This window comes from Armigeres subalbatus, chromosome 3, assembly GCF_024139115.2.
Source record: "Armigeres subalbatus isolate Guangzhou_Male chromosome 3, GZ_Asu_2, whole genome shotgun sequence".
NCBI classification, from domain to species: Eukaryota; Metazoa; Arthropoda; class Insecta; order Diptera; family Culicidae; genus Armigeres; species Armigeres subalbatus.
The window spans coordinates 124,548,071-124,561,087 of NC_085141.1; the positions used below are offsets into that span (position 1 = coordinate 124,548,071).

The following is a 13,017-nucleotide window of genomic DNA, read 5'->3' on the forward strand; positions in this document are numbered from 1 at the left end:
GTAGCCATGCTGACGTGGACCGCAGATGCCTCCGGCTCTCTGTATTGTGCATGAGAACGTGCTGCATAATATCCCCTTACCCTTCGGGACTATTGGAGGGTGTGGGTGTGGGGTGTAGAACGGGATTTGATAGGATAAGGGCCGAAAACATCGTAAATAAAGACAATAATAGTTATAAACTTTTATCAAGTCATTTTTTTTATTGATGTGATGTATAAACTTGAAATAATGACTAATTCTATATACAGTTGCAACTGGGCGCGTTTTAACTGAACTATTTTTTTAACTGGGCCAAAGCCCAGTTAAAAGCAGTTATCCGTCAAAAACAACAACAAAGACTCGGTGACGAGGGACTCTGAATGGTATATTTTTAAGCTTCATGTAAAACACTATCACAACAATGCATTGCGAATTCTCTCGTCAGCCTAGTTAAAAAGCGGCGTTCGTTAACTGGGCTGGTGTTTTAGCCCAGTTAGCGAACGGTTGCTGTACTATGACTAAAAATATATTAGGGGTAATAGCACTCGGGGTAGTGAATCATTCGAGGTAGTGGCCTTCGGGGTAATATTATTATGGGTAATGGAAATATGGGTAGTGTCGTAGAGTCATGTTTTATATGTGCCTTTTCACCTACCATTTTTGCCTGGCAGAAGACAAGGGAGGATATGATTACATCATGGAAATCTGTAAATATTCGACAGCACTGGATGAAGGTGATGTTTTTTTATTTCATTTTTTTTTTATTTTCTTCCTTGAAATTGATCTCGACATTCCCGGAGAAGGAGAGGAGTAAACAAAAGAACTCACATCACCCAGTGCGCCACGAACATGAAATTCACCACATTCACCCAGCAAATGACAAAAAATCACCAGGCGTTTAAATGGGCCACTCACATTCATGCGGTAACGCACGAACTGAACAACCTGTCAGAGCGACTTGTGTTGGGATGAATAGTAAATTGAATGGTTGGTGCTGGAATGATTGTTTGGCTGCCCTACAGTCGCACGCACGACGGTGGCGATGAGATTGACCGGAGAATATGCTGAGAGAATATGCATGTTTTTAATTGCATTGACGTTGATATATTTCAGCCCTGATTCCATGTATCAATTCGGATATTTGATCGCTTTTGGTCACGGAAAGGTATGATTCCTTCTTACAATGAATTCGATTGACTGACAGAAGATGTGATTGCTTCATTCGATTCAAGCATTTGCTCGATTTTATGCAACTGAAGACATGATCCCTTCTTTCAACGGGTCCATTTTCCCGGCAAAAGGCAAAGGATATGACTCCTTCTTTCGACTTAGCCATTTGCTCGGTTTAAGGCAAGTGGAGATATGAACCCTTCTTTGATAGATGCATTTGACCGGCCTGTTGATATACATATAAATAAATAAATTCTCGTTGACTCTGTCGAGAAGGCAGCAGGGGCCGTCGGAAGCATGGGTCTTTTCCAGGTATCCAACTGTTTTCGAGCTCAAGGCTGCGGTGATCTTATGGCGGAAGGATACTACGCTGGCGTGCGCCAATATCCGCAGGTGTCGATTATAGGTGGCCCGAGACCAGTCGAACTGCTCGGTTGTAGACCGAAACTAGGAAACATGTGACTTCGGGCAGCTTGATGGATGTGAGAACGAGTCCTTTCAATAGGCGACTTGTAATAACCGCATCCGAATACTCCGGTTTCCTCTTTCACGGTTTTCTATGTTTTATTTCCGAGTTGTACTCGGAAGGAGCGGTTGAGTAGGAAGTTCTTAATGAACATGAGGAGGTTAACCGAAGCCGGGGGTCCATGTACGGTTGTATGCACGAGAGATGTCTACGGGTACGAGCTCAGCGTGCTTGTCTTGGGCCTTCGTTTCTTTCAAGACCTAGCCGAGGGGGGCAATATAGGTTCCGGTACGGCGGCTGGAGCGGAAAGCATGTTACCGGTGGTCAAGCTTTCATGTGATCTCGAGGAAGTGAGCTAGGCGTCGGTTTACCATCCGCTCCATAATTTTGGAGCCGACGTTTGTAAGCGCTATGAGACGGTAGCTTCCCGCCTCGTTCGGTGGGCCTTGACTTTTTGGTTATGGCACTACCAAGCCAGACTTTCACTCCGCAGGGAATGTGCCGCTTTTTGTTAATTGCCTCCAAGAAGGCGGCCTTGATTCTTGGGGACAAGTTTCTATACATTAGGTACCCGGTGCAGTCAGGGCCGGCAGGCGCGTGTCATCGGCTGGGAGTTGTGTTTTGGCTTTCTTTATCGGTCGTTGAGCCGGGGTTTTTCCACTTTTTTGGTGTTATCACTTCATCAATGGACCACTTTGCATATCGTGTTGGGACTGGTTCTGGGAATGGTGCTCTCTACCACGAGGAAGATGGCGTCGGAGATTTTGATGATGGATGGTTTTGTGCGAAGGGGCAGCTCGCGTTCGATCTCCCGCTGAAAACTACCCCAGTCCGTTTATCTATATATCCACCGTGGTCGGCGGGTGATATTGGTGAGGCGCTGTCGAAAGCCACGAGGATTGGCGAATGGTCGCTACCTCTGGGGTCCCCGTCGGAGGACCAGAGAAGCCTACCAACTATGCCGCTCGAGGCCATGGAGATATCGACAGCAGACACAGTGAACCCTCGGCGGCAGATTGGAGTGCCGTCGTTTACAATTACGCATTCAGCGTCGGCAGCGGCGTCAAAGACTATCTTACCTCTAGCGTTGTTTGTACGGCTGCCCCAGGACTGGTGGTGGCCGTTTATGTCTCCTAGGATGATCGCGGGGGTAGAGAGGTTTTCAAGAACAGAACCAATCTATTTCTGAGGTTTGGGAGCTTGCCGCTGGGGATGTACACCGATACGATGGTTACCGGCAGTGGCTATACCAGAGCATAAATTATTCATCTTCATGAAGCAACTTCAGTCCGAATTTCGACAAACATCGCATGATTATTCAAAACATAGAATGACATAGTCAAACGACTGCTCCACCAACTCATTCATTCGACTGTCACTGAGTGTGCTTACGATGTGCAGAAAAAACAAAATTAGCATTGATTATATTGATGCTTACCGTTAAAAGGGCCTCGCGGATGCAAATCGGATTCAGTTCTGTGTGATAAATTACTTTACTCAATAAAAACGTGTTCAGATTTCAGATAATTTATCGATTTGTAGAATGTGCAACAATATTCAATGACTAATTTTCAACTGAATATTGACAGTCCAGAGCCGAAAATGAATATGCCTGGAAGTGAGCTGACAAGTGAAGAAAGTTGGTCTTCACCAAAAAAATTCGATTATTTTACACTCTGGGCTATACTATCTTTACCCTGACGACGGGGAAGTCGACGTCGACAGAGATTTCCATTGGCAGAAATTTCTGGCAGGATTCCTACAGCAGCGGATCGGTATACAGGGTGTTCAAAAAGCTCGAATACAAATGTTGGATCATTGTGTTTGTAAGCCCAATGTACATAATCTGTATTAGTATTGGTGTAAGCGTTATACGCTAACGGATGTATGTGGTGTTGACATTCTGTTACTTGATGTTTGATTATTACGTGCGTTGAAAATGTATTGGGGCATCGTAAATAGCCGTTTTTGAAGGTCAAAATCATTGCGGCGTACTACAAAACTGAAGTTGATGCTCCCAGTGGCCCGGTGCTAAGACGGAGATGAGCCCTACATGTTCCAATAGGGTGTGCTCCCCCCAGAGCTCTTCCGGGGGCAGGTCCCTCGCCTGGGGCCGCTGTTGTTGATGGGTTGGAGGTCACGGCCGGAGGACCGAACAAGATGATAACGTCGGGGATATACCTTGTCCTATGTAGCTCGTCCTACTGGTCGGTTGTTAGAGTATCCGCAGGGTGCTCCGCGTGGCTTAACTGTTGTTTGTGTTGTTGTCGTGTGGTGGTAGGTTTGTAATTGGTATTGTTTGAGTACTCGGCTCGGCTTGCACATCATTGTTGGAGGTTTGTCTATTAAAGTAAGGAAATTGTATGGGAGAGGGTTTGGGTAGGTACATGACTTTTTTGGGGTCATCAGAGGCAAACAGAGCCCATACAACTACTTACTGGGCTGTTCTACCTGGCACACGCATCGTCTGTGGGGCTCCAGTTGAGGAATTGCCACTCTCGCTGGAGTCTTTTGGGGCGCGATCACGCTTCAAGATTTGCGTTGGTGTAACGACCAATAATTGGAATTATTCTTCGCTGAAATCGTCGTTGGGATTTCAAATGCTTGTTGCGTCCACCTTGATCGTGTTTGCTTTGCCGGCCTGCTTGGTCTTCTTGGAGTCCTTGTTGTTGTTTTTTTTTTTTATAAGGGCGCGCAGCTTCTCCGTACGGTTCCCAACTCCCGACGTTTCTTTGGTCTTGGACGCTGCGCTGGCAGAATGCAGATCCTTGACCATTTTTCGCAAATCTTCGATCTCCTGGTCCTTGTTTTGACTGGTTACATGAGCGAAGGAACCGGGTTGTCCGGAGCCGGAGCGAGATTAGCAGATATTCCTTGCCGGGCCGTATGGGATGCCTTGGTCCATGCGGATTCTTTAGATTTCGACCTCCTTGAAGTATTCCGGTCATCTTCTGCTGAATTTGCAGAATGATCGGAGCATTGTGGGCGGTTGGTGGGCTCGTAGGTCGTCGTTGAGGCGTCCGTGGGGTGGTGCTTCGAGCAGCTGCCGCATAATTGTTCTTGGACACCTCCTCGCCGGTGTGTTCAAAGTTCCTACACCGGAAACACCTCATGGGATTGGAGTAGTAGTTCCTGGTTGAGCATCTGAATAATCGTTGGTGTGCTGGCCAACTTACCGTCGGGGAGTCGCTTTTTGATCCGATGTAGCTCCTTCATACTTTGCTCCTTCAGTTGACTCAGAAGGTAGTCGTCCGGAAAATCCTTGGCGTCCATCTTCGAGACCACGCATCTGACAGAGTTCAGTTGAGGGTGTTCAATTACCGGGTCTCTTGGGTCTTCTAGGTGGAAGGGGTGATCTGAGGCCACCGCCATGTCAAACCTACACGGGTGGATTTCGAAGCGTGCTCGTCAAATCAAGCTACGCGAAAAGTTCGACGCCGTGAAAAATGTACCGAGACGAAAGTTTTACTGTGCCGCTGCCGTTACTAGCAGCTTTCTCACTCGCGAAAAAATTAACTACTTACACTCCAACCGCGCAAGATTATATCGCACTGTTTTGACGTTTTTCCGACCGTGCGTCTCCACCGCACCGATACGGATGAAACAAGTTCGTCTCACTCCCACCGCGCGAGTCACAATGTCGACCACCCTTACGAGATGGTTCGTTTCAAGGCTCCCCCAGACCTAAGCGATTTCATCGTCGCGACGGCAACAACTAGTCGCCGCGATTCTATCGAAGGGACGCTGCATGCAATGTTCTATTTGCGCTTCCATACCAACGGCGGCAATATCACTGTCGCCAAGCGATAGAATCGCGTCGCAACTGTCGCGTCGCGTGTGTTTGGGGGAACTTTCAAGGTTCCCCCTAACACACGCGACGCGATTCTATCGATTGGCGATAGCGATTCTGGTACCATTGGTATGGAAGCGTAAATATAACATTACCTGCAGAGACCTAACGATAGAATCGCGGCGACTAGTTAGGGGAAGAGGCCCCAAAACGCCACTTTTCGTGACGGTTTCAAATTTGAATCTGCACAATTCCCGAACATAGTCATAGTTCGATACAGTAGGAATAATTTGCGATTTTATGTTGCAGTAATGTTTATCTGCTATAGATTTTGATCTTCTCTACCGTTTAAACGATCAAAAGGATATCAATCAAGATCAACCCAAGATGAATACACCACTAGGTGTTCCAATCTCCCAAATTCACGATTCAGCCATCTTGGATTTTAGTATTGAAGAGCCAATCAGTTTGTTGTCGTTTTGCACTGAAAATGCATTTTTCACCCTCGCCTTCTTCTCTTCCATAAGCTTGGCAGGTTGGAGCACCTAGTAGTGTATTCATCTTGAATCAACCTGAACTATCAAAATCAGGCGATTTCACAACAACAAAATTAGTAATCGATAACTAATTTTGTTGTTGTGAAATCGCCTAGTTTGGATAATTCAGGCTGCTCTCAAGATTTGCTCGGGTGACCTCTCTGTCTTACTGAAGGACGTAATTCTGCGTCAAATTAATAAAGTTGCTGGGCAGGACGACATCCCGGTCGATAATTCCGATCTGTGACAGTGGTTCTCAGTGCATCAAAGATTTGTGAACAGAACAGCAAATATTATCGTTCAAGCATAGGGGAGCGGAAAAGTCAAAATTTTAATCACTCCAAACTCATGCACAAACCATTGACATAGGTAATCAAATGAATTATCTTATAATCTGTTTTACTTAGTTTACGTCAGGCGGTATTATCTTGTATATAACCCTTCTGCCTTCGCTAGGAGTGAAAGATGATGGATTTTCCGTACGGATAAGGTAGCAAATCGTGCAAATTATCTGAATCGCAAAGTTTGTTTGAAGTGCTTTTCAAGAAAATATCACCGGAATGTGACTGGAATGAGTTCAGATCATAGTGTACGTTTTTTATATCTTGCCAGGTGATAAGTTCGTTTATTTAAATTATCATTCACAAAACAGGGAATCAATATTCGAGCAACTCCTACCAATATACCCTTTGTCATCAACAGAGTTTTTTTTACTGACAAATGCACCTCGCAACAAGCCTTTATCAGAACTCGAACACAATATGGCATGAATCATTTACCATGCATGCTCTGATATTTCCGAGAATTCGATGCTATTTTTGTATTCAGAGTTATATTCTCGAATATTTCCATAAAAGCAAAAACAACGATAGCATAGAACTGACATTTGCTGCAGAGATAATGCAAAATAATGTGATGAAAATTTAGCAACAAAAAAGTCTTCTTTTTTGTTGCTGAAATTCTGTTTTCGTATCTTTGTCAATATATAAAAACAAAGCTTTGTCGTTGGTTCTCTTTTGTCGCTTATTTCGCATGCGCATCCAAGAAAAAATGATTCCCTGTTCACGAGTATTTAGAGAATTAAAATTTGATATGACCGGAATTGACTCCATGGATGCATTAGCTCATTACCCTACTAAAATAATGAAAACAGGAACTTTGCCGATGTGACAAAGAATGTTTAGAAAATTCATATAAAATTGTTCAAAATTTCATCATTGCTTCCTAACAATTGGAAGGGAAATAAAACTTTTCATAAAATACGCATCGTAAAAATGTAGCTTATGGTTCGTCCAATTCTATGCCAGTTTCTGTTTTTCTGCCTGATACTGCCACTATAACACATTTTTTAACTTTGATTTTTCAATAGCCGTAGGCGGCAACATCCTATTTCGTTTCGCAAAAATTGAACTTAAATACGTGAAGGAACGATTCAGATAATAAAACTTGTTTTCAGGCTAAACTTTCTACAAAAGAAGTGCATAGTCGGTACTCACCGTCATGTTTAATTGATCGATTTCGCTGAGCACCCAACCGACGAGCCATCCCGGAACAGATCAATATCCGGAAGGGTCAAAGTGGCGAAACAGTCGCAAGCCCAGGCAGGCCCTTGATATGAGATCAAAACCTGCGCCGGGTTCAGCGCCTGAAGCGTCAGAAACTTGACGCCCTGATTGTCACCGTTTGGAGTTAACGAACACCAACAGCGGCGAGAAGCTACCGTGCGGTTTGCAAACGTCCCATGCGTCGTCGATTCCGATCGAGTGTAGCGAAATCGGCGGGACCACCGAAACCCGCGCTGGTCCCAGAGGCACCACCATGGCCTGTGGTCGGCAGGCAGTGTGAACTGTGGAGCGCACAGAGGCAGCGCCAATCCTGCAAGCCATTACCGATCCGCACGTTTTGTCGCACAATGCATTTGGCCGACACTGGAAGGTTACCCTCCATCCATTGGTGAGGCATGACAATGTTCTGGAAGCGAGTCAAAATAGATACACTTATTGGAATCTATATTTTCGAAATAACACACAATGTTGCCTTACCCCATCCATATCCTCGATGATATCTTCACCAAGCGAGCGTGGTCCATTTCGTTGGCTATCGCCTTGGCAGCCATCGTTTTGAACCTTACATTTGCACACCTCACAGGATAACCCGTGCGATGTAACTCCGGACAAAGCCTCGCGACAGACATTGCAGCGTTGGCCGGGCGTGGGATGTTGCATACCTTTCAGGGGAGAAGGAACATCATTAGCTGACAGTTCGTTTGTCGCAGCGTATTCTCCAGAAATCAATTACCAATTGTGATGTCGAGAGAAAGTCATGCTGATCGGTGGCCCTGGTTCGAAAAACTCCGTGATGGAGCGGCCTTGAGCGCTGTGCAACCAGTCTTCCATTTCGCGACGATTTTCGGCACACAGCACCAGAGATCGTGTTGGGGTAATTAGCTGGAAGAGGAAAAGGAACTATTGTATTATTTTCTACAAAAGACGCGAGTAAAACTTAGGGAAATGTTTTCTAACCCAAATCGAGCTGGAACTATCAGCGAGTACCAACAGGACCTTGATTTAAGATAACAAATGTAATAAAGAATGCATCGCTGCAGGTGCATTGGAGATGTACCTTAATTTTGATAAATTTGAACTAAATATTAAAACATTTAGGAGATGCACTTACGGAAAAACAGATTTCAGTGCTTTTTTAGAAAAATTCTTCTGTTGTATTTAAAAAAAATGCTTGTGGTTTTCGGACGGTGTATAATCAGAGCGTTAATGAATAAGCTTCAATGAATGATTAAATTGGTTACGATTAAATCATTCAATTCTATGATTGATTATGATTAATGATTTAAATATTTTTTCACAATGATTAACGATTATTATTAATGAATAAAACGTTTGGAGTATGATCAACGTTACTGATCGTGATTAAATTTTGACATAATATGTTTATGACTAATGATTAATTATTATGAATAATCAAATTGAATGATTTGCATAATGATCAATATAACCTTTCTTCCAAATTGGGTTATTGAAAGGTATAAAATTATATGATTATGATTAAAGATTGATGAATAAAAGCGATGTAGGTATACCATGAATAAAATTGATGATTAATGAATAAACTCAAAACAGTTATGAATATAATGAGTGATTAATGATTGAATGTAAAAATCTATGATTAGTGATTAGTGATTAATGATTAAATCATATTTTTGTATGATTATGATTAATAAATAAATAATGATTAAATAACCGTTTTACATATTGATTAAATCTATGATTAATCACTAATGCTCTGCGTATAATCAAATATACAATATTAACAATATGATTCACTCTCAAATTTTGGCGACACCAGCGCCAACTCGCACAAAGGATCGATACACGTAAATCGAACTCAAAAATATGACGATCGTTTTACACACTTCAAATATCATCATGAAAAAATAGGGATGCTTGATGTTTTTTTTAAACTTAATTATGTTTTCAATGCAAACGGAAAATCAAATGTTGTTTGTAGTTTAACTAATAACTAACATCTAAGACGATCCCCACCGATGTAGATCCAAATGAGTGTCTAGTATAGGAACGAAATGCGTTCATATTTTATTTATGCACTTGTTCTCGCACCGGTTGTTTCTATAAGGTTGTTGAATGCAATCGCTTCGAACCGGTGGTGAATATCCGGTTGCTATTGAGGCAAACACGGAAATAAATAAAATCAGGAAAAATATTATTTATTTCAAATCTTTCAGACGCGCTCAACTTTTGTAATATAAACACCGACGAACCGACGTGTCACCCATGGAAAATAATTCAAATTTGCTGCCCGACGCCATGATGAAAATCATCGAACACTAGTGCCACCACCATAATGGCTCGCGAAGTTTTCGTAGCTCAGCCACCAACCTGCGTGTATTAACATTGCAGCGGGTTGTGTCTTAGCTCATTTGACAGGAGCGATCGCCCGCAAAAGCGAATGGCCGTTAAAATGTGGGACAATCAGAGGCGTAGTGACACGTCGTTCGTCGGTGATATAAATATGTGCGTAATGCATTTTGTGATTATCAGATTAGCTAGACACACATCTGCTAGGTGGCGCTAACTTATATGCAATAATTTAGTGATTGGATATCTCGAGATCTATAAAACTTAGAAAGATTTTGTCTCCTACAAAGTTGTTCGGGTATCCATAACATTTAGACTAGTTTAGTTTGGAATTCATACGCATAGCGCGCTAGTGTATGAGAATTACCTTTAGGTTAAATTTTCTGAATCCGTTAGAGTTGAAAAGTGCCATCTTCTACAAAGTTATCCGAATAATCTATTAGGTTGGTTATTATGTAAGATTTAAAGGTAGTCAAACCTGGGTGGTGCGATAGAATCGATTTGGTAGTCAAACTGAAGCCAAAATTTGCTATTGTGCGGAGCCAAACATTGAAGATTGTGGTTATGTTCGTTTCTGATCTAATATTGAGAAGTATTTTATTATTTGGTGAAAAATAAAAATTAACTTTTTGAGTTTTGTATCCTTTGTAACAAATATTCTCACATTATATTTCAGTGGAAAATAAGTAGGAATGCAACTAAAAAGCACTCGTTACGAAATTTCTTGAGATTCAGCAGCTGATTGTAGCATGAATGTATAAACAATCGTTAAGTCATGTAGAGTCTAGCGCATTTGTGCGCCCTCATTAAGCGTGGAAAGAAATTCGAAGAGCGGAAATGTTTGACAGCCGAGTAACTGCAAAATAATTTTGTTTATAGGAGTGATTTCAAAATATCCCTCTACTGCAGGCGCAGAAAAGCGGTTCTATCCCAGCACCCAGAGTCAAACCAAGTTTTGTTTGAAACCCCAATAGTCGTTGGCGCTCGAGTTGAGTCGAATCGAGTCAAGTACGAGGTTGGAGATGCCTTACTGTAGAAGTCGAAATAAGTATCTGTCAAAGGTACAACAAAGTGGTGGAATTAAATGGAATTGTACGAACTCGTCTTATGGCAAGTAAAGGGCTCCCACAATGATGAGCGCAGCGGCGCGTTTTGACAGTTAACCCATGTATTTTCTGTCAAAACCTGCCGCTCGCTCACCAGTACACTCTTTGTAGAATACGGCAATATTCATGAAAATTCAGATTTGAGATATTTAAACTATCAGTTTATTTCTTATACACTAGCGCCGCTAAGATTGTTTTAAAACTAAACTTGCTTGCATCATGACGTTTCACCACCCGACAACTTTGAGGAATACGGCAATATTCTAAAAATTCAGTTTTCGAAATATCTAACCAGCATAATGGTTTGACCACGAACAACTTTGTAGAAGGCGGGTATTCTAAAATTACATATTTTGAGATACCTGACCTATCAGGTTATTTCAATACACTAGTGCCAAGCGTTTGTATTATTAACTAAACTTGCTCGTCATGATGGTTTTAATCTTGGTTTAATCATCCGAACAACTTTGCAGAAGACGGCAATATTCTTAAGATTTCAACTATCGACATATCTAACCTTTTAGGTTATTTCAAATTCACTAGCGCCGCCAAGCGGTTGTATTTCAAATTAAACTTGTTTTCGTCATGATGGTTTTGACCTCCCGAATAACTTTGTAGAAGACGCCAATATTCTAAAAATTCCAGATTTCGATTAACTAACCTATCAGGTTATTTCATATGCACTAGCGCCGCCAATCAGTTGAAATCAAACTAAACGTGCCTCCATCACAATGGTTTTGATGATGAATAACCGAAGAGTTTTTCAGAGGCGGCACATTTTTATTTATGCGTTACTCTTTATTTCCGTGTGATGGTTTGGCAACGGTTGGCAGGTCGCCAAATTTGCCAACTCGCTATTCACCGAAGGTTGCGTTTACATTTCCCAAACCCGTTTACCAACGACCGGTGCGAGTTCGCGTCATGATAGAGGTTGCTATTTTGGCTTTATTTACGCACTGGTGGGGATCGTCTAATACGGGACATCAGGTCGAAGAACCGATTTAAAATTCATGCAACCCCTCCCTCTGAGAAATCTGGTCCGACAGGAGCTTGACGTCAAAGCCCGATCAGTGAGATAGGGCCTGATCTGAGAGTGAGCAGAGCAAGAGGATCAGCCTTACATCTCGCGATTCTGCACCGTTTGCGTCGAGCCTCTGACTTCGAACATGCGAAATGGCTTTGACGTTTCAGCCTGATATGGGTCCGACGTCCTGCTATGGAACGTCAAGCCTCATCAAGCTCTTGATTTGGGGTCTTCTTCTTTGTTTTGTATTTTCTTTATTCTTTCTTGTTGTTTGGAATGAAAATGAATTTTTTAATACTTAATTTTTTATTTACTTTATTATTTTTTACTTACAAATTGAAAAGAAATAATGTTTTAAATAACAAGTTTCCTTCGTTCGTTTGCGTTCCCTTTTGACGATCCATCGGTGCTCCTGCTGCTTCCGGAATATGGAAAGGAACGGGCTTCGGAAAACACTCCGCGAACTTAAGATGCTTCTGCTAGTGTTTTAGAAAGACGGAAGTATGGCTATGGGAAGTTTGGATTCCCTTACTAAAAAGGCAGATTCCTTGAAAAGATTCACAAGAATTTTGATCCTAATTCGTTTTGGAGTTCCCGGACAACTGCTTCGGTCCATCGCAAATTCCTCCGGGAATTTTGAAGGCAACCCTCGAGAGTTCTCATGGATTTTACTGAATTCCATCGTCATTTTTTCTGATATTCTACGGGCATTCTTTGAAGAAAAGTTCGGTATCCATAGGAAATTCCAAGGAAATTCTACTTTAATCGGAAATATCTTCGAGAATACCTCCAAAATCCTTCCAGGTATCCTTCGGATTTATTTTGAGCAATTTCCAGTATTCTTTGGGAATTTCTTCGAAATTCCTCTGGAAATACACATCTTAGAAAAAATGCTTCAGTAATTCCTTCAGAATGCTTTGAAAATGCGCAGTAAAACCTCCGAGAATGCTTTGAAGAACCGACGAACATTGTAGACGAGAAATGAGCCAGGAATTTTTCAGGTTCCTCTGGGAGTTCCTCCGAGATTGTCTCAGGACTTCCACCGAGAATTAC

General features: G+C 42.3%; 1 protein-coding gene across 1 annotated transcript in view; it reads right to left on the reverse strand.

Annotated features, from left to right (window-relative positions):
• LOC134221962 (diacylglycerol kinase eta-like) overlaps positions 1-8,337 on the reverse strand; it is a 55,971-nt gene extending 47,634 nt beyond the window's left edge. Inside the window, 11 exon segments of the mRNA XM_062701123.1 lie at positions 7,438-7,480; positions 7,482-7,512; positions 7,515-7,568; positions 7,571-7,623; positions 7,625-7,801; positions 7,803-7,824; positions 7,827-7,855; positions 7,857-7,912; positions 7,984-8,140; positions 8,142-8,168; positions 8,240-8,337. Of these exon segments, the coding sequence (XP_062557107.1) occupies positions 7,438-7,480; positions 7,482-7,512; positions 7,515-7,568; positions 7,571-7,623; positions 7,625-7,801; positions 7,803-7,824; positions 7,827-7,855; positions 7,857-7,912; positions 7,984-8,140; positions 8,142-8,168; positions 8,240-8,337 (747 nt within the window).
• Between the last annotated feature and the right edge of the window lie 4,680 nt (positions 8,338-13,017).